The sequence below is a fragment of the Archocentrus centrarchus genome, chromosome 23 (genome assembly GCF_007364275.1).
Source record: "Archocentrus centrarchus isolate MPI-CPG fArcCen1 chromosome 23, fArcCen1, whole genome shotgun sequence".
Classification (NCBI taxonomy): Eukaryota; Metazoa; Chordata; class Actinopteri; order Cichliformes; family Cichlidae; genus Archocentrus; species Archocentrus centrarchus.
In genome coordinates this window covers 20032028-20057439 of record NC_044368.1, presented here as the reverse complement: position 1 = coordinate 20057439, position 25412 = coordinate 20032028, and the positions used below count along the sequence as shown (strand labels likewise).

The following is a 25412-nucleotide window of genomic DNA, read 5'->3' as shown; positions in this document are numbered from 1 at the left end:
TGATTAAATACTTTTACCGTATTTTTCGGACTATACGTCGCTCCGGAGTATAGGTCGCACCAGCCAAAAAATGCATAATAAAGAAGAAAAAAACATATATAGGTCACACTGGACTATAAGTCGCACTTTTTTTTGGGGGGGGGGGGGTTGATAGAATCCGAGACCCAGAGCAGAAATTCCATCTTGAATGGCAATTTAAAATAATAATGGATTAAAGAACAGGACGAACACGGTTACGCCTACGTTATGCTAACGTAACACATTCAGCTACATGACGCACAACGAACACGTGTTAACGTAACATTAAGTTATTCAGATAGCCATAGCATAAAGAACATACTAACAAGTTAACCAAACCATCAATCCATTGAATTCTTCATCCTCGGTGTCACTTCTAAACAATTCCGTACACTCCGTAGACGAAGCGCCGCTTCCTCTTCTGTGTCGCGTTAGTCAGACTCGTCGTCAGCTGCAGTTCCAATTATTCCAGCCTTTCTGAATCCCAACAGGATGGTTTGTCACTGAAGCCCATGTTTTCTTGATCCATCCAATGACTTCCAGGAAAGTTGGGTGGCGCATTCTCCCAGTTGCCGTTAAGCTGTGCTCTCCGTCCATCATCCACTGCGCCCACAGGTTACGCAAGACTGCCTTAAAGCTGCAGTTCACGGAGATGTCAAGTGGCTGGAGTATTTTGGTTCATGTGTTATAAATGTCACATATACGTCGCTCCGGAGTATAGGTCGCACCCCCAGCCAAACTATGAAAAAAAGTGCGACTTATACTCCGGAAAATACGGTAACTAGAATTATGCTCCCCTTACACTTCGTGCCATTCAGCCAGGTGTGTTGCATAACTCTGAAATATAATATGAAATGATGTCAATGCATAAGTACAAAATGCTGTCATTTAAAAAAAAAAAAAAAAAATCTGATGAAGTGGGCTCCAAAAAAAAAAAAAAAAAAAGTTTTGATGACACTTTTTTTTTTTTTTTTTTTTTTTTTTTCCTAATTTCCCAGCGTGGGCAAGCATTGCCCCTCCTTTTACCCACATCTCTGCAAATCACTGGATTGGGAAGAGTGGTATGAGTAACATTTCAGAGGTTTCTGAATACAAGATGTCAGAGGCAGCAGCCCCGGTGCATAACTGCAGTCCAAAGAGTTTAAATAAGAAGCTGCAGATCTCACCTTCATTTTCATTCCTGTTTTAGTTAGCTAGCGGTAATTTTCATGTTGCTAGTGACATAATGAAAAATTAGAATAGAACAGGATCTGGAATATACCCGGTACACAGTGACATCTTTGCTGTCACAGGAATGCAAATGCTGAACGTGAAAGTCAGTTTCTGACTTTATTATTTGCGATTTAGATTATTTCATTGTGTTGGGCTCTGAGGTTTAAGTGCCTGCTTTCTCATTTCCTAGTTGATCAGTGCCCCAGCATGCACTCTTTCTGGGCTGATGGTCATAGGTGGTTTGTCATTTGGTGACTTGGCTTGTTAGAGCACCAGTGACAAGTGGATTCAGCTCATAGAGTGAGTGTACTGCCACTTACCTGTTGCAGTAGATTGACCCTGCTGTAGTCGTTTAGATAATGAGCAAATCCTTTCACAGCGCCTGGGCAGGCATAATTGCAGGCAATTTTCTGCAGCCCTCCACAAGCACTAAATACATCATAACTCATCTGTTTCTCTTTTCCACCAGTTTTTAATCTTGAAATTGGAAAGGCCAGCAATTGTTCAGAGCATCACTTTTGGGAAATATGAGAAGACTCACGTGTGCAACCTCAAGAAGTTCAAAGTGTTTGGTGGGATGAGCGAAGAAAACATGACAGAGCTTTTGTCCAGGTGAGATGCCCCTGCTTATGCAGCTTATACAACTTTTTGTGTGTCTGTGATTACTGCAGTCATCTCTCTGCTTGTAAACACAACATCAGAAGAAATTATCTCACTTTTTGACTTGGTCGGTGAGCGGATGTTTGTTACTGGGCCAAGTAACGAATTGCCTTTGTGTTTCCTATAAATTGCGTTTTGTTTAGAAAATAAGATGTTATGTTGAATTGGAACTTAAAGAAGTGAACATTAAATGAAACCAAAACACAGTAGTGTCAGACTGCCCCAGGGCAGCTGTGGCTACATTAGTAGCTTACCACCACCAAGTATGATTGAGGTGTGAATCAGAATCAGAAGGTTTTATTGCCATATGGGTGAACAGGTTCACAGCATTAGGAAATTGCTGCGGTACTTCGTGCTTACAGAAAAAAAACAAATAAGTATAAAAACTATAAGACAATATACAAGTACACAAATTGCAAATATACAGAGATATTAGAGCTATAACTATAGCACAATATTACAAAATTACAAAATTACAAAATATACAGTGCAGAGACTAATTAAAAGATAAAAGAATGTAGACTATATTCCACTAATATGTACATCAGTGCAATCAGACAGGTGCATAGACATAGGGTCATCAGCGTTTGTGGAGGGTGGTGGTAACAGTCTTAGGGTAATTGTTCATGAGTCCAACAGCAGAGGGGAAGAAACTGTTCTTATGGCGGGAGGTTCTGGTCCGTATGGACCGTAGCCTCCTGCCTGAGGGGAGAGGGTCAAAAAGTCTGTGCCCAGGGTGAGAGTGGTCGGCTGTGATCTGACCTGCACGCCCCAGTGTCCTGGAGGTGTACAGGTCCTGGAGAGATGGGAGGTTACAGCCAATCACCTTCTCAGCAGAGTGCACAACGCGCTGTAGTCTCTGTTTGTCCCTAGTGGTGGCTCCAGCGTACCACACAGTGATGGAGGAGGTGAGGATGGACTCAATGATGGCAGTATAGAACTGCACCATGGTCCTTGCTGGCAAGTTGAATTTCTTCAACTGCCGCAGGAAGTACATCCTCTGCTGGGCCTTTTTGATGACAGAGGTGATGGTGGGCTCCCACTTGAGGTCCTGGGTGATGGTAGTTCCCAGGAAGCGAAAAGAGTCCACTGTGGTGATGGGGGTGTCAGTCAGGATGATGGAGGGTAGAGGGGCTGTGTGCTTCCTAAAGTCCACTATAATCTCCACTGTCTTCTGGGCGTTCAGTACCAGGTTATTGTGGCTGCACCAGGACACCAGACGTTTGACCTCCATCCTGTAGGCCGACTCGTCCCCGTCTGAGATGAGTCCGATGAGAGTCATGTCATCTGCAAACTTAATAAGCTTGACAGACTGGTGGTCAGAGGTGCAGCAGTTGGTATACAGGGAGAAGAGCAGAGGAGAGAGGACACAGCCCTGAGGAGTGCCGGTGCTGATGGTCCGGGAGTCCGAGACATTCTTCCCCAGCCTCACGTGCTGCTTCCTGTTCATCAGGAAGTAAATGATCCACCTGCAGATGGGATCTGGCACGTTCATCTGGGACAGCTTGTCTTGGAGGAGATCAGGGATGATGGTGTTGAAGGCAGAGCTGAAGTCCACAAACAGGATCCTGGCGTAGGTTCCCTGGGAGTCCAGATGCTGTAGGATGAAGTGCAGAGTCAGGTTGATGGCGTCGTCCACAGACCTGTTGGCTCTGTAGGCAAACTGCAGGGGGTCCAGAAGGGGGGCTGTGAGGGACTTGAGGTGGGACAGCACCAGACGCTCAAATGACTTGATGAATGAATAGTGCATGAATGAATAGTGCATCAAATTGTAAAGTGTCTTTGGGTGTCTAGAAAAGCGCTATATAAGTCTAATGCATTATTATTATTATTATTATTATTATTATTATTAATTATAATAATATGGAGGATAAGCCACAGGTGGTCATTGCTGAAAAGGCTGGCTGTTCAGAGTGCTGTACTGAGGCTTATTAATGTAAAGTTGACTGGAATGGAAACGTCTGGTAGGAAAAGGCACATAAGTAACAGGGATGACCACATTCTTGAGAGGATTTTCAAGAAAAGTTGATTCAAGAACTTGGTAGCAGTTCACAAGGAGTGGACTGAGGCTGATGTCAGTGCATCAGGAGCTACCACAGGTTATAGGGTTCCATCTGCTTATAAGATTTATGGAGATGCTGATTCCATTTTCCAGCAGGACTTAGCAGCTGCCCAGAGTGCAAAAACTACTATCAAATATGCTGCATTTCCACTAGTACTACTCAGCACAACTCAACTCGACCCAGCTTTTTGTTTCCATTACAATTGGGTATCACCTCAGTGTGGGTGGAATCAATATAGCAACGTGGACAGAAGTCACTTGACATAATTGTACACCACTCAAATGTGGCCATTAGCTCGGAGACCTCCTGACACACTTTCTCATTTCTCATCTACCACCAATCACAGAAATGTCTGCACCTTGTCGTTGGACCACAGTGTTGGGTTGTGTGTCTCCATTTCCTTCACTGTCGGGTTTTAGAAATAGCAGGTTTGATTCTGGTGAAAGAGTCGCTCTCATGACTCGGCTAGTGACGACACTACTGAATGGGTACTGAAAAAGTACTCGGTACCAGGACCTAATGGAAAACCCTACAAACCATGTCGAGTCGAGTTGCACTGAGTAGGTACTAGTGGAAACGTAGCATTAGTTTGCTGACTGATTTATGATTGGCCAGCCAACTCGCCTGACCTGAACCCCTCTTAGAACCCCCCCACACACACACACACAAAAAAAAAAAATACAGATTACCTGAAGGCCCCTATTAAAGCAAACTCGTCCTCATTCTTTCACCTGGTCCCTTTAGGGTTTGGTTTTGTTCTGTCACACCAACTCTTTGCATGTCCTCTCTCACTACATTTATCCTCTCTGTGATCTTCTTCCTTTTGTCCTGCCTGACAGCTCCATATTCAACATCCTTTGTCCAGTATATCCAATATCCCTCCTCTGGCCAATTCCAGACCATCTCAGCCTTGCCTCTCTAACTTTGTCTGGAAACTCCTCAGTCTGAACCCTTCCAATGAAAAATCTTAACATCTTCAACTCTGCCACCTCCAGCTCTGCTTCTGGTCTTTTTATTAGTACATTGTTTCCAAACCATACATCATATCTGTGTTTCAATAACACCTCAGCAGAGCCACAAGCTGATTGCCTCCATGCCACACAACACTGATGCAGTTTTTTTTTTTTTTTTAAATAAGTGTACTAGTGAGCATACTTGTCAAGAGTTTGACATTTCTGAGGTGGAGGGCTGTCCAGAATTTATCAGCATATGGATTCAGTTGTCATCTCAACCCACTAATACAATTTGTGAAACAGCTGCATCATCTTAATTTTCTCTTTCTCCATCTGCCAGTGGCCTTAAGAACGACTACAACAAGGAAACTTTCACCTTAAAGCACAAGATCGACGAACAGATGTTTCCCTGCAGATTTGTAAAAATAGGTGAGAGCTGATGCAGTCTGGCACAGTTTTTGACGAAGATCATGTTTTTACTGCATCCCTCATTGTCCTTTCTTTTTTGTTGTGTTTTTTTTGTTTTGTTTTAATAAACTTCAGTGCCTCTGATGTCTTGGGGTCCGAGTTTTAACTTCAGCATCTGGTACATTGAGCTACACGGCATTGAAGACCCTGATGTGGTGCAACCCTGCCTTAACTGGTATAGCAAGGTAGGAATTCAGCCTGACGTTTACAGGTATGGCGCAGAAGTGAAAGAGTGGATTAGAGTAGGCCTCAATCTGTAATTAGATGGATTAATCAGGTTGAATGAAAGCTGTCCTGTAGAAAGACCCTCAGAGGTGTCTATCAACAAGACAAACGTCCTTGAGCGAGGCTGCTAAAGATTAAAAAAAAAAAAAATCTAAAGTTGGCATTCTTTATCAAACTAGATTCAATTGAAAGTGTAACATTTTTGTTCATCAGTAGCTTAAGTACATTTGAAAACCTCATAAAAGTTAAACTCAGCTCATCACAGGGTTTCATTAACTTGTATTCTCATTTATCTGATTTAACTTTTGTCTTGAATTCAGCGTGTCAAGATGAACTTGATTTGAACTCCTTCATTTAATTTATGAATATCACAGCTCACTTCATTACAAATGACATTTTGGCCTCAGTTGATTTTGTGCATTGCCTTCCAAACATGAAGTAAATATCCATTTTGTTATTCCGTAAAAATAGTGTTGGATCAGGTTTATTTTTGTTTTAAACAAAAGCTTTGCAACTCTAGTAAAAGCTCTTGTGTATGGCCTGCTTTTATTCACCTATTGTAGATTATAGAGTTAAATTTATGCTACAGACATGTTGTGATAAAATCACGTGTTGTAAGGGCTGCTGTTATTTATTTTTTTTAATGTATTTTTTTTTTCTGCTGGTTGTCTGTTTCTGGACATTTTTCTCTCCAGTGTTGGTTGTCGCTGTTTTCTGGCACTTGCATTAGCAAACTCCTTGAACTCTGTATTTTGTTGTCACTTTAGATGTTTTTAGATGGGACAAATTAACTGTTTCTCACTCCTCCTCCTGATTGATTTAGCAGAGCAGAGCTGGCAGACATCTTTACTTTTGCTGTATTAAAATATACCAAATTGCTGAAATTTCTTATCTTCCACCTACCTGCTCAACACAGGTTAATCTTCCTTTAAAGTGGTATCATGTGGGCTCTGCTCAAGGAGTTTTACCTGTCCTGTTAGCCTGAGGTTGCGTAAAATGGAGCTAGGACATCAACAGTTAAGGTTTAGCAAAGAAACTGATGCTTATCACAACCCCCCTCAGTCACTTTTTGGATATTTTAATACAGCATGAAGAACCTTAAAGTGTGTTATGGTCAGGGATATTCTTGGGAGCTAATAGCTAACGGGCAACTAATTGCTAGTTGATTCAAACAGGAGAAAAAAAATTGGTCTAGTCGATTTTAATCTGAAAATAAGAGAACCATCAAAATGAAGTTTCACCTAATGGATGACATTAAAAATTGTTTGTGCAAAAATTGCCCATGTATTTAAAAACATTTCAAACCCTTAAGGCCTTTACACACTGGATGTGTTGTGTTAAAAACGACACGAAATTCCGAATCTTTTGGATGTGAACTTGTCGTGAAACCTACATACAGACCAGACGCGTTGTGCTTTTGCAAATAAATTGTAATGAAACACACTTAAAAAAATGCTGTCGAAATCAAGCAATGGTGTAATGAGGTCCTGATGTTTCTAAACAAGAAGGAAGAAACAGATTCTGGGTTCATCCAGCTCACAAGAAAGCAGCAGCAGGGGAAGTTTCATGGTTTGATCCTGGGGTTGAAGCTGCATCATGGTCGCATATTTCAGGATGTCAGTGGGCAGTTTGAGCTCTTGTTGGCAGAGTTGGGATCACATCTGAGGAGGCAGAGAATAATTTCTGAGAGCCAACTGACTCAGAGCAGCATGTAGCTGTGTGTCTGAGGTAAAATTGTATGATTTTACTGCTCCCACATCACTGTATATTCACTGTATTGGTGCGCATTTTGTGTTATAAGCTCACATGTTGCTAAATGTAGTGCTCTGATTGGCCAGATCTGTTTGTTCGCTTGCAAAAGTCAGAAAAATTGAACTTGATCCAAAAAAAAAAAAAGCTGCAAATTTGTCCTGTGAATTGATACGGTTTGTGTGGATGACTGCATGAAGTAAAGGTGAGTCTGAAAAATATTTTCAATGCACGAAACATTCTCACAGAATGTACACATCCGGTGTGTAAAGGCCTTCACTCGCATTCTTCAAAAATGTTTAAGTGTTGCTGAAATGTGTGGTACTCTGTGGAGTGATGTCAGGTTAGTGATTAACATTAGCAGTGCTAACACCATCAACATGCTGCTGGTTGCTGTTCAGATCAAGTGGATATATTCCAGTTTAACACAGGTGTTTTTTTTTGTATGATTTTTTTTTTTTTTAATCAGTCTCTCAAATGGTTTTAGAGGAGTTTTAGCACACTTGTCTTTGCAATGTTGCTTTAGTTCATTGTGGTTTGCATGCATTCTTTTATGCATGGCTCTTAAGATCCTACATCAAGGTCATAGGGGACAAAAGCGAGGTACATCTTCAGTAGGTTGCCTGTCTTTAATGGTGCTAAAGTACTACTGCTACTGAATTTCATTGTGGGATATTTATCTTGTGCTTGTGTACACCAGTATTCCCCCAGATGAATGTATACTTGGTATAGAATTGGGGCCATATTAAGATTTTAGAGCTATTTTTTAACATAGTAAATGGTGCATTAGTATGCAACTTTGGATGCGTTCTGTGAAATAAATGAAGATTAAGGTGGTGATGAGTAAACTTAAATAGCTTCATTTGCTTCCTTTCTTTTTTTTTTTTTTTTGTTCTTTCGATGGATTTTTAAAAGCTTTGAGGTTTAATAGTGAGCTTTCAGTGTCATTTGGTGTCATGTGTTTAAAAGAAACTTTCTGACCCTGTTTGTCAGACTTGGTCGAACCCATATCAATTTACTCTATTGTGTCATTATAGTACAGAGAACAGGAAGCCATCCGCCTTTGCCTCAAGCACTTCCGACAGCATAACTACACAGAGGCCTTTGAGTCACTGCAGAAGAAGACTCGGATAGCGCTGGAGCACCCCATGCTCACCCACCTGCATGACCGACTGGTGCTGCAAGGAGACTTTGACGCCTGTGAGGAGCTCATAGACAAAGCTGTGAGAGGTATCATGCTCAACCATAGTGTTTCTTCTGACTTTAACCTGAAAATTTTAAAGAATTTTGGACACACTAATGGGGTTATGCTTGTTTTTCTTTTTTCCTAATGGTGATTTTTTATTTATTTATTTTTGTCTTATTTGATTCATCCTCCTTCTTGCTAGATGGCTTGTTTAACCAGTATATCAGCCAGCAGGAGTACAAGCCCAGGTGGAGTCAGATCATCCCGAAATGCAACAAAGGTACAAGCGCCCAAGAAATCAACCGAGACGACATGAACAGTGAGCCCATCTATTTAAGTGGGAAATGTTCCCCGTTTTGTCAAACATTTCAGTACACGCTGAAAACTTTGTGACCTTGTATCTAAACTGTTTCCTTTTTGTTCCCACCCCTTTGCTCCACCCGTTATGCATGATCCATCCTTTACCCTCCCTCCCCCCATCCATCCCACGCTCACACACCATCCTTGCCTTGTCAATCCTCTTTCTTTGCAGGTGATGGTGACGACAACAGGCCAGGGATGAGGGGAGGACATCAAATGGTCATTGACGTCCAAACTGGTGAGACCCACATAAATCACCGTTATGACTTGGCTATGACTCACATCCTCCTACACACACTGAGAATGCAAAACTCTATTGCTGTTTAATCAAATGAAACACCTCTCCCCCTCTCCCTGTCCCCTCCACCTCGAGCCCTTCTCCTTCTAAAAGCACATTAGTCATGACTTTTGTTTTGACAAACACACACACAGCTATTGTCTCTTTTCTCCCCGTATCTGACAGCGTTGTTGGTAGTGTACTTCCCCGCTGGCTATCAGGAAAAACAAAAGCCTGCATTGTAAGTGTGTATGAGCTGGGAGACGGCATTGAATCTCTCTGGTCTGCATCAGGCCGCACACACTGACCTCTGTGTTTTCCTGGAGGAGTCAATAGAAGAAGTTGATACAGGACAATGATTTATTTGTCCTGTCTCTTCTGAGATTCTTGTAATTGCTATTATTTTTAAAATTCAAATGGAACTTCTAGTCAAGGAGTTTTTATTTGTTTAAACACAAAGGACCACCTTTGAATTTCAAAACATTTAAACTGTCTTGTCACAGCTTTTCTTTATTTTTTCCCGTCCTGATCTGATTCTCTCAATTGGCAGTCAGGATTTTTACTGTACATTCTGGTTATGATTGACAGAGAACCAGTGTATATCTTAACACAAGGCTTATCTTGTAAATGTTTAGGTCATGAAAGGGGCCAAAGGGAAAGAACATTTAGTTACTCAGGGTTTTCCCTAGGTTTCTGGAGGGTATGCTGTGGTTGTGTGGGAGGTTGAGTTGATTTGTGATTGTCATTGTCACTACAATAGTTTTATAAGAAAAAAAAAAACAAAAAAAAACCATTGGCTGAAATGCAGGCCCAAACCATGGTAGAGCCTCCACCCTGTTTTACAGATGTCTGTAGACACTCACTGTTGGACCTCTCTCCTGACCTTTTCTGTACATATTGACGACAAATTGAACCTAAAATTTTAAATTTGCTTAATTTGGCAATTTTTCTCCCTGTTCCCGTTTCTTAAGAATGGCAGACACCCTTTCACTGAGGCTATTTCTGATGAGGTTTCAGGAAACAGTAGTATCAGTTGAAGTATCATATACACCTCTCAGGTCCTGTGTCAGGTGTTTGTTTGCTGTTTTTTTGTTTTGTTTTGTTTTTTCTTGCAGTGGCTTAACAAACATTCCTCTGAAAATGGTCAGGTAGAAGGGCTGGACTTAAAACGAGTGAAAAAGAGGGAAAATGTCAGTGGAAACAATTTTGTCTCATTTTGCTGTTACTTGGTGTCAACTAAACTAAAGGGATACCTGAAACCAAACATCCTCATGTCATTCAAAGCATCTTCATCTGGCAATACCTACAGTCAAAAAAAAAAAGATGGATGACATGATGGCATAGAAGTTTTTTTTTTTTTTTGTTGTATAAAGAGATGTGCTCTATATTTTTGGCTTGTCATTTGGTGCACACAAAATATTTGAAAACTGCAGCACCAGGTAATACAAGAGAAACATTTTTATAAAATAAAAAGATTCAGCAGTGTGTAATAGGCATTTAAATGCTGTGTGTTAAGAAGACTCTGAACTGTTTACTTTGTTTCCGACCATTTCCAATCCTGAACCTGCTGAGAAACCTATGTATGCAAATGCATCTTGATCTAAATCACAACAAACCAGTGTTTCATATCTGCTCTGTTCATGAATTCCTGTTCTCTCCCAACACTGTTATTGTCATGTTTTTGACAGTGTAATCACCCTTCTGGCCTCATAAGCTGCAGGTTTACCTCCAAAACCCAACAGCCACACATTGTCACATCAAAGGGGGAATGTGATCCAAAAGCACTTTAAATCCCAAATTTCTGCTAATTCGATACACAAATGAACCTATTGTTGATCATTATCAGTGACTCATTCATGATACTTTCTTTTACAACTCGTTCTCGGGCCTGTGCTCTGTTTTGGAGTTGTGGCTGTAATGGCATAACTCATTTCCTCCCCCACAAGTCTGATACATCGCAGCTTCCCACATCTCCCGTCTGCCTGAGCTACACTGGCCTGAACTTGACCCAAAAAAAGTTTCACAACCAACAGAGCAGCTTTTTAAATGAAAGTAGTATATCACAATACACCAACTGCTGGTTTGTTGGCACACCATGAAAAATGCAGCATTAGTAACCCTTTAACCCACAAGAATAAAGCGGCTAAAATAAAAGACTGGATCATCCCTAGGTTTGAGAGTTTGGCATTTTCACCTTGTTTGCCTTTGGTGCGTCATGATTGGACGTCATTCCCATTGTCCTGAGTAGGTAAAAAAAAACAAACAAAAACAAACTGCAGCTCTTATATAACAAAGCTAGGTCCATATTGGCAATATTATTGTATCAGTAGACCTAAAAAGAGCAAGTTGTGTGTGAGGATACTACTACCTGTGTCATAACTGAACCTTGGTGATGGGTATTGTGACCTGCAATAAGGCTTATTTTCTTATTGAAAAGCTTCAGGATTATCTTAATACTCTGGTATTCATCACTGTTGGTGCTCAAGCCCAGCCCAGACTTTTATGTAATAACTCATTATATCAGAGTCTTTATTTATTTAAAAAAAAAAAGAAGAAAATAAGTGTTATCCAGAGTGGTCACTGTCTTCTTTTTGCAGTTGTTCTGGTTATTGGAGTCTACTGATTTTGTAGTATTTTGATGTCTAACAGTGGTTCATCATGTCTCATAACATACCTAATTTTCCATATTGTCTTAAAAAAAAAAAAAAAAAGTGCTGTCCTGAAGTGTAATTTTAATGATTTACAGTAACTGCTTCTGTTTGACATTTTTTGTTGATTTCAAAGTTTGAATGGTGTACAAAAGAGAAGGATCAGTGTTGTGTAGATGTAGGTTGTCTACTTGCTGACTATTATTTATACCCCGCAGAGACGGTGTACCTGTTTGGGGGCTGGGACGGCACACAGGACTTGGCAGACTTCTGGGCTTACAGTGTGCAAGAGAACCAATGGGCCTGCATCTCCAGAGACACAGAGAAAGAGGTGACAAAGGGGTGGAGTTATCTGTTTTTTTGTTTTGTTTTGTTTTTTTAAATCTCCCTTTATCTATGCATGATCAAAACACTTACTAGAGTTTTCTAATTCTTTTGTAATGGCTGATTAATTTTGTCTAGAAAACATTAGATCAACACTAAATGTCAGATTCATTGAGACTAGTTATGCCAATATGACATTAATAATATGTATGTAAGCCTGTCTCCTCCTACCAAACAGAGTGGTCCAAGTGCTCGCTCATGCCACAAGATGTGCATCGACTCGCAGCGGCGGCAGATCTACACGCTAGGCCGCTACTTGGACTCCAGTGTCAGGAATAGCAAGTCTCTAAAGAGCGATTTCTACCGCTATGATATCGACGCCAACACCTGGACGCTACTCAGCGAGGACACGTCAGCTGATGGAGGGCCAAAGTTGGTGTTTGACCACCAGGTAGCTGCAAAAGGCAAACACAGAACTCTCACACTCCAGCTAGGCACATTAATTAATGCCAGACTATGTGAGCCTTTTGTCTGTTATAATGGTCACTGTCAGAGTTTTAACACAAGGACTTTAACAAGACCTCCTTCTTCTTTGCTTCTTCTTCTTCTTGGTTTCCTTTAGGGGGCACCACATGTATCTCATCCTATCACTAGTGTGCTCCTCTGTCACACAAACTCTTTGCATATCCTTCTTTGCTACATCCATGATCTTCTACTTTTCCTCCAGTTCCGTATTCAACATCGTTTGTCCAGTACATTCACTATCCCTCCTCTTTAAATGTTCAAACCTTCTCAGTCTTACCTCTTACTTTGTCTCTAAACTGCTCAACCCGAACTGTCCCTTAGATATACTCCTTTCTAATCCTTTTCCTCCTGATTACTCCCAACAAAAATCTCCAACTCTGCCACCTCCTGTTCAGCCTCCTGTCTTTTTGTTAGTCACTTTTTTAAACCAAACATAACAGGTCTCAGTACCAGTTTGTAAACCTACTGATTTTTCATTTCTTTTCTCCAGTGAGTAACTCCTCCTTTCCAAGCTTTCTTCCACTTGCTGCTCTCAATACAGACTACATGTTTTAAGTCATTGGTAGGGAGGCTCTAGTTGGCAGTTTCCAGGGAGAGACTGAACAGACAATGAAGTGTATAGGACACTGTCTGTTTTCTGTTACTCAGACAGTTCCACACACCTATGCTGGCAATATTGGCCAGTGGTGCATTCTATGTTTACACTGGTCAGTCTCACAGAAGTGACAGAACTGTAGTGGAAGACTTTTTTTCTTGGGACATCCTGAGGTGCTCAACATGCTGCATCAGTTGCGTCCTTTATGGCACACTATGCACGATAAAGTAACCCAGTGGACATAACAGGTACATTTGTTCCTGAACTGACAGGAGTGGATCTGGCTCTGATCAGGCTGTATTGTGTAGTCTGAACCTGGCATAGGTTTAACAGCTCAAGGAGCAGCCTTACCAGCTGATTAGTCATTGCAGATCGATTTTGTTTTAGCGCCAAATCCTCTGTAATACTTACAAAATTGTTCATTTTTGTTGAATGAGTTTAAAAAAATTCCAACCTTCATGTAGGTAGAAGTAGGTTTGTACTAGTGTGTGTACCTTGTGGCATTTAGGCTCCGTGAAACTACGACAGACATTTCTCACTTTGGACATTAGGCAAAACGATTTGAAAGCTCAGTCGTATCCAAGCTGAGAAAGGGCGCATAACACGTGTATGAAAGCTTCTTCCACCTACTTTTACTACTTTTTTTACAACTCAAAAAAATGCAAATAGAGAAATGTAATGAAACAGGCTTTCATTTAGATATTTGAGATTACATCAAATGTAATTTGTTTTTGTTTTTTTTTAATTTTTATGTTGATTAAAACTTGAAGGTTCAAACTCATGCTGCTGTCCCTATCTCACTTCTCTTCCTGCAGATGTGCATGGACTCAGAGAAACACATGATCTACACATTCGGTGGTCGGATCCTGACATGTAATGGAAGCGTGGATGACAGCCGGACGTCAGAGCCACAGTTCAGTGGGCTGTACGCCTACCACTGCCAAGTGGGGACGTGGAGCCTCCTGCGGGAGGATTCATGCAATGCTGGCCCAGAGGATGTCCAGTCCCGAATTGGTCACTGCATGCTCTTCCATACTGTGAGTGTGTTATTGGGTTTATTTCTGAGCATAATTTTGTCAGACTCTTAATTAAATGTTGATCATTATTATCTGTTCTTCACCAGAGGAACCGCTGTCTCTATGTCTTTGGTGGTCAGAGGTCAAAGACGTACCTCAATGATTTCTTCAGTTACGATGTGGACGGAGACCATGTAGAGATCATATCTGATGGCACCAAGAAGGACTCAGGGATGGGTAAGACTGGAAATTCCTGGAAACAGTTTCAAAGTTTGTCAAATATTAAATATCTTCAAATTGTTAAGGTCCACTGATTCATGAAGCTGCACTTATTCTGATATTTTTCTTTTATGTAAAACATCTGGAATGTTGTAATTCACAGACACTTAATTTTAAGTTAGATTTGAAGTTATATTTTAACTCTGTGACAACACAGTGATTATAGTCATCAGTAAATTAGTGCAAGCACCTACCTTGCTTAGCTTTTCTGTGTGTATTTCTGACTGTTGATTTACAAGGAAGGTGACTGTTGGCAGGCCTTTTGGAAGATTACAGCTAAATTATAACTTTTAGCCATCAGTGGCTAGTCAGAACATTTCCTCTACTCCCTGTTTAAGGAATTCATCAGTTAACCCTACATGGGGGGGTGGCAGGGCATCACTACCCACCCAACTTTTGTGTTATAAGTAGGGGTGGGACTTTAACGCGTTAATTTCGATTAATTAATTACGGAGAAAATAACGAATTAAAATTTTTAACGCATTTTAATTGCACTTTGCACTGTGGAACGTTTCTCAGTGCACGAGTTCCAGGCATATAGATTATAATCGACGCACAATGTCCAAATTCAGGGGCCGCATCCTTTGAAGGACCCGACCCATGTAGACTGCAAAGGCCGGACGTGAGCAGCTAGCCTTCATATTAGCGTCGCCTGCCGTCACCTCTGCGTAGGTCATGTCGCCTAGCAGCTGAGAGTGCAAAGCACAGCTGTGTAAAAGCAGCTGGTTAAACGGAGAATGAACTTTTGCTCCTTTTTGTGGTTTAATTTAATTCTTTCATTCAAATAAGCTGTTAAAATAAGCATAACACATTTCAACATCAAGGAATACAGCTGAGCGAATTATTCATTTCCAACTATATTAAGTGAGATCCAGTTATGATGCTTAACTTTAATTTCAGGAGTTTGCTGATCACAGGAGCACTTCCGCCCTTCGTTGGTCTGTGTAGTGGACTGGTGGGAAAATAAACAAAATCTTGAAGTTTAAGCTTATGTATATTGATTCATTCATCAACCAAACTTAAATTAATATTTCTCATGTCAAATATTTAAATGTGATTAAAATGCGATTAATTTCAATTAATTACAAAGCTTCTAATTAATTCAATTAATTTTTTAAAATCGAGTCCCACCCCTAGTTATTAGATTAAGCCACCAGTAACAAACCTACAACAAATATGGTTACCTTTAATGGAGAACACAGAAAAGAATAAAATTTGTTTGATCTGAAACATGTGAGAAATATGCAAAAAAGAAAAGGAATCAGGAACGGGGCAAATACTTTTTCACAGCACTTGTCTGTCATGAGGGCTGGCCTACATTGTTTGACAGGCTTGGGATTATAGGTGTGCTGTATCCCTCAGTTTCTTAGTCAGATCCACCTCCTTGCGACGTCTGTATTCAACACACCAAGATGGCAGCAGCACAAACTTTGAAAGCTTTGCTACATGACCTCACTACATCCCAGTGGCTGCATGTATGTTTTAATGTGTACAAGAAACGACAGCACAGCCCCAATTTCCCTCTGACTGTATCTTGACAGGTTAGAGCTGCTTTGGCAGAAGGAGAGAGACCTACACTTATTATGCAGTGCAAAGTACTGACATTTTTGTTGAAGGCTTCAGAAATAAATCAGTCTGCATTAGTTTACTTACCTGGACAACAGACCAGCTCAAAGGCACCCTTGGTTAATAAGGTTATATGAACAAAAACATTCAATATTCTGTAGCCACTGCGTTGTATCGGCCAGTCAGATAGCTTCTGGAAAATGAGCAGAAATGGAAAACTGAGCACCAGATGCTATAAAAATTCTCCTGCAATATAAAACATTTTTGAATTGACCTAAATGTAACTTAACCAACAGCTGGAAGGTACTAGTTATTTTTTACATTGAAGTGTCATGTTTTATATGCATAATCTCCCTTTTATATATGAATTTATTAATGTATTAAAATACTCAACTTGGAACAATAAGCAGGACTTCACAACTTGGCTCTTCTGAATGATCATTTTCACCTTTTTTTTTTAAACATGGCTTACTCATGGTAATGATCTTTCTTTGAGAAGGTGTCTCAAAGAAATTGTCTCATTTGCACTTTTGATGGCGTCATCTGAATGTTGTAGCTGTCACTTAGTCTTGTGGGCTCTATTTGACTCAGCTAAATAAAGTAATAACATTAAATCGTTGAGTCTATAATATGTCTGCTGAATGTAATAGATTCTGAGAGTTTGTTGACTCCCTCACTGCTGTCAGAGAGAAATGACAGATTTTCTGCTTAAGGAGCTCCAGCAGCAGACACTTCCTGCCAGATTGACTAAAATGTCTGCCACAGTCTCAGTTTCACCTCAGACCCAGTATAAATAGACCTGTCTGCCCACCACTTAGCTCTGTCTTACCCTGTCGGAGCTAGGGAGGACAGAACGACACTATACGACTCGATGATACATGGGTTAGAAACTGAAACATTCAAATAAGAGTGCAAGAATTAGCAAAGCCAAACACTTCTGTCGTCTTCTCCATTTCTCTTTAATCAGTCTTCCATGTTAATGTGTGCTGCGGCTCAGCACTGAAACAGCAGCTTGTCCTGTTGTGCTAATGTACTGACTTGTAACTGTGGACTATATAAAAGATGTATGCAGCCTCTGGGTCAGAAAAGTGAAGCCCTTGCATTAAAGGTACAGGTGTGTAAGATATCACCACTAGATGTCAGCAGACTACTGTTTTTTTGTTTTGTTTTGTTTTTAAATATATAAACACCCATCACAATTCAAGTGCGTAATCTTGGGTATGACGGTTGCCATAGGACAAAACTCTGTCTGCGGTTCATCTGCGTTGAGTGTTGGCTGTCAGTCCAGTGTTTACCTCAACTGCCAATATGTGTCCATGTCTGATCTTACTCTGTTTTTTTCAGATGATCTCATTGTAATGAAATGATCATCACTGTTGTCCATAATTAGCAGTATAACTTTTCTAGTCTCAGGTGTTCCTGGATATTATTTTGAGCATTTTGTGAGCTGGTGTACGTGACTGCAAAAAAAAAACCCTGGAGATTGATAAGCTCTCCTATTTGGCCATTTTCATGCATGTTATTGGGTGTCTTGTGATATATGATTGAATAGTCCTTAAAGCAGATTTTTATTTCTCCTTCTTATTGCCTGATCCAGTTCATTAAAGTGTCAGAAATACCATTTAATAATCGATTTTAAAAAATAGTCACGTTTGTTAATTTGAATCCAAGTCTAAATTGTTTGAATTCGACACATTTAAATGAATTGCTAATTTTCCAGCATTTAAATCAGCAGATCGCAGCAGCTCTAATGCTGAGTCAGTTTGGTGCTGAGCTGTTTGCAGCTTATCATGAATTTCATGCTTGTTGTACACAATTCAGGGAGGGGAAAAACACGCAAAATGAACAGGAGCAGTTTGCTAAGAATGGAGTCACTCATAAATGTGGCTGAGGTGAGCTATAGGTGCTATTTATATTAGATTTAATAGAGGCTGCATTAGCTTAGGTTTCTACTTATCATGTTTAGTGCTGACCTGCCAGCTAAAATCATAAGTTTCTGTTGAAATTGGGAGAGAAACAAATAGCAAACAGTAGCATTTCATATTTGAGCATTCCTGATTTTTTTATCAAACTCACATTTATGGATGATCTTTATCATGTCGCAGTATTGACTCATATGTAAACAATGTGTGCTTCAGGGCTGCAGGCAGAAATTGTTAGGATTTCATACTACATGTTCTTGCAGTGTGCATGCATTGCTCTGATCATTGACTCCACCCCCTAGGTTTTAACCTGCTTTATCCTTTTGCTGGCCTCAGACCTGCCATAATCACAGGAGAACAGTGGTTTGTGTCGCCATGCCTCATCACACCGAGCTGCATTTGCACGCGGTTCATTCTTTCTTCTTATGTCAGTCCTTGTTGCCATGGTGCTCGTTGCTATGTTATCAAGTAGTTTTCTTTGATAGCCACAATACGGCCCCCTCTACTTTTTCTTTTCCTTGTGTTGAGACAGAGGATTTCTTCTTATCAGTACTCCATGCCAACAAGAACTGCTGACCTACATAAAGTTAGCATTTCTTTATCTGAGCTGAATCTGACCTGCAGGAGAAGTAGTTATCTCTGAGCTGGCCTGCCAATCCATTTGTTTGCTCCTTTTTGTGTGTGCAGTGCCGATGACGGGCTTTACCCAGAGAGCCACCATCGACCCTGAGCTTAATGAGATCCATGTCCTGTCAGGCCTCAGCAAAGACAAGGACAAACGGGAAGAGAACGTGCGCAACTCTTTTTGGATCTACGACATCGCCCGCAACAACTGGTAGGAGGCACGCAGAGAGATAAACACTGCTGAAACCTTCCTCTGATCATTACCACAACAACACTCACAGGAAGTACTTTCACACACCAGCTCTTTGTAGCCAAGATGTTCACCACAACACACAGCAGAGCATGCATGCAAACAGTAGTCACATGCTTGTTACACTCAACATTTCTATACAAATATCAGCGCTGTAGAGTGTCACATGTCAAGGCATTTCACAACCTTTCCATGCACAGGGGTAATCCCTGAGTCCTTCATCAGGAAACTGCTTTGTGTACCCACGCGTGTGCGTGTGTCATGTTTGGATTGTTTGTGAAAGAGCAGGCTGTCAGGCTGCAGCCCTCTCTGTTCCAGACACTGATTTCAATCAATGTTCTTGTACTTGGTGTCCAGTGAAATAATTCAGTGAGACACTTAGAACATTAGTGAGTGAGTCCTATTTCTTTACGAGCACCAACTTAACTGTTAGACCTTGGGCCATAAACATTTTGTCTTAATTTTCTAACTCCATCAAATGATTGTTTGAGGGTTCAAACTTGGTTTCATGATTCTTTAGGATGGAGTTAAGTATTAATGTGTTTGAAAGGGCAGGGACATGCAGTATGTCAGTAACGGTCCTCACAAAGATGCAAGTACAAGTTTGTGTTTGTGCTGTAACAAACTGCATTTGTTGAATAGTTCTTCCTCAAGGGCTTCAGGAAGTGTTCTGTATTTTTGTCATTAATGTAACCCCCCCCCCCCCCACTTAATGTGTGTGTGTGTGTGTGTGTTTGCTCAGGTCTTGTGTGTATAAGAATGATCAGGCAGTGAAAGAAAACCCAAGCAAGGCTCTGCAGGAGGAGGAGCCATGTCCACGCTTTGCACACCAGCTGGTCTACGATGAGATGCACAAAGTAATGCACACTCATGCCTTGCACAGTTTTATATGTAAATGGTAAATGGACTAGTTCTTATATAGCGCTTTTCTACTCAGTCAGAGCACTCAAAGCGCTTATACAACATGTTTTACATTCACCCATGCACTCCCATTCATACAAGCACTTCCATGTTTACTAAGCTAAGTGCTTTTAATTAGCTAACATTCACACACATTCATACTCCGACAGGACGGTCGGAGAGCAACTTGGGGTTAAGTATCTTGCCCAAGGATACATTGGCATGTAACCTGGAGTAGCCAGGAATCGAACCGCTTACCTTCCGATCAATAGGTGACCTGCTCTACCTACTGAGCTACAGCCACCCCGATGTCAAAAACCTAAAAAGGGCAAGTTGCAGTCCATCTCCCACGGTTCATTCACACATCTGGCTCTATTGCTTCTGTTACTTTAACACTTATTATAAGCATTTCACTTCATTAACACTGTGAGAATATCAGCAAAATGAAGTGCTCAATGGTGGACAACTTAGAGGGATGATAAAAATCCAAATTTTAGTCTAAATGGAATCCTTGGGTTTGACTTGAAATCTTTTTAAGAGCTCTTCTTTTTCCTCACAATAGAGACCAAATCAAAGGGCAAAAAGAATAAATATGAACAATTATGTTTCTTGCAGAATAATCATTACTTTTTGTTCTAACAAAAATTACATTTGTGTTGACACAAGTCCAGTAGATCCTCTTTGACATATTTCTGATGTTAAGCTACTAACAATAAAGATCAACGCTTTTTTTTTTGTGTGTGTTGTTGTTGTTGTTGTTGTTGTTTGTTTCAAACTTTATTTTAAAAGTAAGACTTCCCATGTGAAAACGACAGCACATACATATAGAGGAAGTGTGCATTAACTGGGGAACAGGGGGATGAAGAAATAAAGCCTAATAAAAGCCTGCCTCAGATATAGGCCTGGTTCTCTTGGCCACTGAGATTGGTGCATTTAAGGTATTTGCCGTCTTGTCTATGGGTTAATCAAAAAGAATTTTACAACAAACAGGAATAGATGTGAGTGGTATAAATCTTGTATTCATACTACAAACACAAATAAGCACATTTCTCTTATCTACACTAAATCAAATTCTGACATAATTGATGAAAAGAGTGAATTAAAATTTAACTCTTTGTTTCCAGGTGCATTATCTGTTTGGTGGAAACCCCGGAAAGTCTTGTTCTCCTAAGATGCGCCTGGATGACTTTTGGTCCCTCAAACTGTGTCGGCCCTCTAAGGAGTACCTGCTCCGCCACTGCAGATACCTCATCAGAAAATACAGGTCAGCACCTTTTTTTAAATTTATTTTTATTTTTTAATTTAAAATGCTACCAGCCACCACAACTGCATCATGAAATGTGCTGCGTATTTAGTGTATAAATGAAGCCCTTTGCTATAAAATTGTAGCAATAGCTACAATTGTAGCAATAGCTACAATTGTAGCTATTATTGTAGCTCAACAAGTCTCTAAGGTTTATCAATTTTAAACTATGATCTGCTAAGAATCAGGTGTTTCATATAAAAGCTTCAGCTGTCTTTTAGACTTTGTCAGACTTATTATTACTAAATGTGTAGCTATAAATTGTTGCAGATGTTCAGGAAAACAAAACATCAAAGCATCATGACTACAATGACATGATTTGTATATTTGAAGTTAAAAAAATTAAAGAACTGCCAGTAAATGTAGGTTCCCCATAATGCATTTGTTAACAACATGACAAGAGAAGGGTACATTTATCCTAAGACCTTTGACTTGGTGGTGGAATATCATTGAATGGACTACCTTTGGAGATTTAAGCATTCAGTTGCTTTGCATTGATTTCCACCTAGTGGTCAGTAGTTGTAACTGCAGCTCCCTCTGTCTGTATGCTTACATCACTGTGTGGTGGTTTTTCAGGTTTGAAGAAAAAGCCCAGTCAGAGCCACTGAGTGCACTGAAGTACCTCCAGAATGACCTGTCACTCACTGTGGACCACACAGACCCAGATGAGACAAAAGAGGTACAGGATTTACATTTGTATACTTTGCAGTTTTATGTTTCAATTTTAAGTCTTCTTATGCATTCATGTACATGTATGTAATAAAACCTGTTGAAGACAAAGTTTAAAAAAAAAAAAATACTGCGAGGCTTGGTAGAAAAACAGGTGACATGAGCCTTAAGTTCCAGTGAGTCTGGGGGAAAAAAAAAAAAATAACTAGTGTGGACATTGAACACGTCCTGGTTTGTGAATAATGCAGAAGTCCAGCCTCTCCTGTAATTTGTAACCTCAGTCTGTGAAGACAGACGTGTGCTCAGGTGTATCCTGCCCTCATCTGTATTCAGAGGGGCGCAGCATCTACTGCAGCAGGAGCTTTGTCTGATAGAGCCGTTGGTTTGTTTGGTGCTGTAGAATGTTAAAGTGACTTAGACATTTGTGCTGTGTGCTTCAGTTCCAGCTCCTGCCCTCTGCTCTCTTCAAGTCCAGCTCTGACTTCATCCCTCTTGGTAAGAACCTGATCAGTGTTCATCCAAACACACTTTCTGTACACACAGGAAATGGAAAGTTCAGTTTGCCTGCATGTTTGTAGTCTCAGCTGCCATAATTTGAATAGAGAACCTAAGATTAAAGCTGGAAAACATTGTACCAGAGCCAAATTTTGACAGGGCAAGTTTGACAATGGTTCTGTGCATCTATTGAAGTTTCTCAAGTGATGTCATGTGTTCATTGCTTGAGAGTGGTCCACAATATTGGGTATGATACAAGTTAGTGGTCACGTGTCTGTAAAAAAAAAACCTCAGTTGCACTCTTAGGGCTGTTTTCTCACATAGCCAGCACTTTTGCATCAGTGCACATCTTGCGTTTTAAGGCTGCAGTCAGTCTTGTAACAGTTTACTGCACATAGAACTTTGTTCCCTTACTTGAGCCTTTAAGGCCTCCCAGGTAAAATAAGTACAGTGGTGAAAAGTTTCCACAATAAATGCCCCTCACATCTTCATTTTGCTTTAACCAGATGAAGTCTAGTTGAAATGAATAGGAATGATCTGGTCAAGAAGGCTGCATGAAAGTTATCATCACAGTATCCAGGTGATTTTGATTTATCACAGTAGTTATTATAGTTTTGTATTTTCATTTAGTTTTGGTTCAAGTTTTTCTTTTTAGTGAGTGTTTTTATTGCTTAATGTTTATTTCTAATGTAGGTTTAGTTTTGTTTATGGGCCGCTCCCTGATGCTTTTTTCTGCTGGAGGTTTCTTCCTGTTTTTCAGTCACTTTTGGATTACTAGAATAACCTTGGATGTTTATGGAAAGAAAATATACTCAAAATATCTGTGTCCATAATGCTGGATTTGTAATTTTTTTGTAAGTTGCAAATCACATTTTGTGCGTAACTTCCAGTACTTGTAAATGTGTGTTCAAATACAAATATTAAGAAATTACCAATACAAAATAAAAGTATGCACACAAACCGTTACATACAAGTACACGAATCACCTGATACACACAGACAAAACGACAGTTATGCACAAATCCGGTTACGAGTGCACAAAGTTTTTTGAGACACATTTCACGCTTCTGGAGAGCTCCCAGATTGTGAGTACATGGTGTGTTTGAATGCTGGTGGAAAGCTGGGTCATCTGAGTTTTGTTCAGAGTCTAGTGTTTTTTCCGCTGAACTTATTTCAGTCTATACTTGTGACGAAGTGGCAAAGACGATTTTCTGTGGAAAATGGGATACATGGGCACCCCTTAGTTATAACACGTACACCTACATCTACTTTTTAATGTTCTAAGATTGTTTATATGGATGCATTTGTGAGTCGTACAAATGTAATTACTTGGTTAAAAATGATCTAAAAATACTTATTCTCATTGGATAGCAAATCATGCAGGTTTTAACTTTGACTTACTTCTGAGGGTAGACCTCCCTGATGCCCCGCCGTAACCGTCTCCTACTCTTCCTTTGTGCCTCTCAGTTTGACCGCATGTTTTCCCATATTTCCCTCTAAATTATTACTATGTGAGGGAGAACCTCAGTCTGTGTATTGAGTCTAACTATTGTCTGTATTTCTTTAACCACACAGTTTGTGTTTAGAATCATTTTCTGAGGTTCAGACTTGTAGACATAGTCTGAGGCAGACTTAAATGGTAACCATACATGCTCTGCTCTGCAGGTGGATTAAATGAATACAAATATGATGAAAGTTTTTCTCTCCACATCTCCCTCTTTTGTGTCTTCCTCAGGTTTTTCAGACGTAGACCAGACATATGCTCAGCGGACACAGCTCTTCGATACGCTCGTCAACTTCTTCCCAGACAGCATGACTCCACCTAAGGGCAACTTGGTAGACCTCATCACGCTCTAGCCCCTCCCACCCTGCCACCCGACCCACTGCACTAACTGATCACACACCTGCGCACACCACGTGGAGACAGAGACCAGTTATTTTTCTATTCTTGAACCCCCCCCTGGTGGGATTACACTTCATCCACCTCCACCCCACTGATCTGCTGCTATCACAGGCTGCGTTACTATGATGATGAGGGCATCAAACACACACACAACAACACTGTCCTTGTTGAATATGTGAAATTTTCACAGCAGCCTGAGGGAGGGGGGGTGTGAGGCTGGGTGTGTGTGTGTGTTTGCGCGTGTGCGTGCACATGTGCTTTTTCTCTTTGTTCTCTTGCTGATGATTTGTTGGAGCATGCCAAGTCCCTCTAAACATCGCTTCACTTTTTTTTTTTTTTTTTCTTTCCAGAAAAGTTGAAGCCAAACCAAAAGAAAAAAAAATGCACATTTGTTTGCAGTCTTTTTCTCCTAACTCTTCCTTTTGTTTTTTCCTCTCAAAGTGCTGGACTTGTGCTTTCAGAATCCCTCACAGTCAGCCACAGATGTCCATTCACATGTTTACATCAAAACAGTTGAGGAGATGACATCTGAGGCCAATTGTTGGAAACATTTTTTTTTTCTCTCTCCTGCAAAACTTGGTGTCAGCTGTCATTTTAATGATTTGATAAGCTTGCTTTCCTGCAGCACATGTCCCTATTTATGACTGTCATGGCCACACAGGCTCAAAAAGTCACCAATTTTAATAGCGTTGTAGGAACTATAGAATGATTCTATGAGATAAAGTTTAATATATATCTAAATATACATATGTATCAGTTTTGGTTACTATGCCTGTAAAACTGGCTGATAAAAGTGAAATTTCTTTCCTCAGTAATTATTGGACTGTAATTTTAATTCTAAGTGGTTAAATGATGTACAGAATATGTAAATATACATAACGATTTGTTCAAAGGTTCCTGGCTGTAACCGATTCGCTGCCAGGTCATTCTCTTTTGTCCCCCTCTTTTATCAAAGTGTCAGGGTCCAGTATCTTTGTGGCTCTATGGAGAAAAAGTTCAACCAGCTGGTGTGAGTGTGTGAGTGAAGTGCTGGTGATCCACTTTGATCTTTGCAGAGTCAGTAAACGTGTTTTCAGTTTGCAGTTTGGGAGGATGTTCCTTCAGTGTGGTCAAACTATCCTGACTTATTACTAATACCCACTTTCATAGTTTTATGAATCTGATACAGGATTGAAAACAAGCAGCCTGAAAAGTCCATCCAACACAATCCAGCTTGTAGTCT

General features: G+C 40.3%; 1 protein-coding gene across 2 annotated transcripts in view; it reads left to right on the top strand.

The window, feature by feature from the left end:
• Nucleotides 1–24523, top strand: part of mkln1 (muskelin 1, intracellular mediator containing kelch motifs) — a 30523-nt gene extending 6000 nt beyond the window's left edge. Inside the window, exons 3-18 of one of the 2 annotated variants that reach the window (XM_030719976.1) lie at nt 1700–1842; nt 5247–5335; nt 5450–5559; nt 8386–8578; nt 8737–8853; nt 9067–9132; nt 12038–12150; nt 12382–12594; nt 14079–14300; nt 14387–14516; nt 18734–18881; nt 19663–19777; nt 20945–21084; nt 21700–21802; nt 22233–22287; nt 24023–24523. In XM_030719976.1, the coding sequence (XP_030575836.1) occupies nt 1700–1842; nt 5247–5335; nt 5450–5559; nt 8386–8578; nt 8737–8853; nt 9067–9132; nt 12038–12150; nt 12382–12594; nt 14079–14300; nt 14387–14516; nt 18734–18881; nt 19663–19777; nt 20945–21084; nt 21700–21802; nt 22233–22287; nt 24023–24144 (2079 nt within the window). In that variant the 3' untranslated portion in view covers nt 24145–24523. The remainder of the gene's footprint in view (nt 1–1699; nt 1843–5246; nt 5336–5449; nt 5560–8385; nt 8579–8736; nt 8854–9066; nt 9133–12037; nt 12151–12381; nt 12595–14078; nt 14301–14386; nt 14517–18733; nt 18882–19662; nt 19778–20944; nt 21085–21699; nt 21803–22232; nt 22288–24022) is intronic. The other variant, XM_030719977.1, reaches the window with a different exon arrangement.
• The last annotated feature ends 889 nt before the right edge of the window (nt 24524–25412 follow it).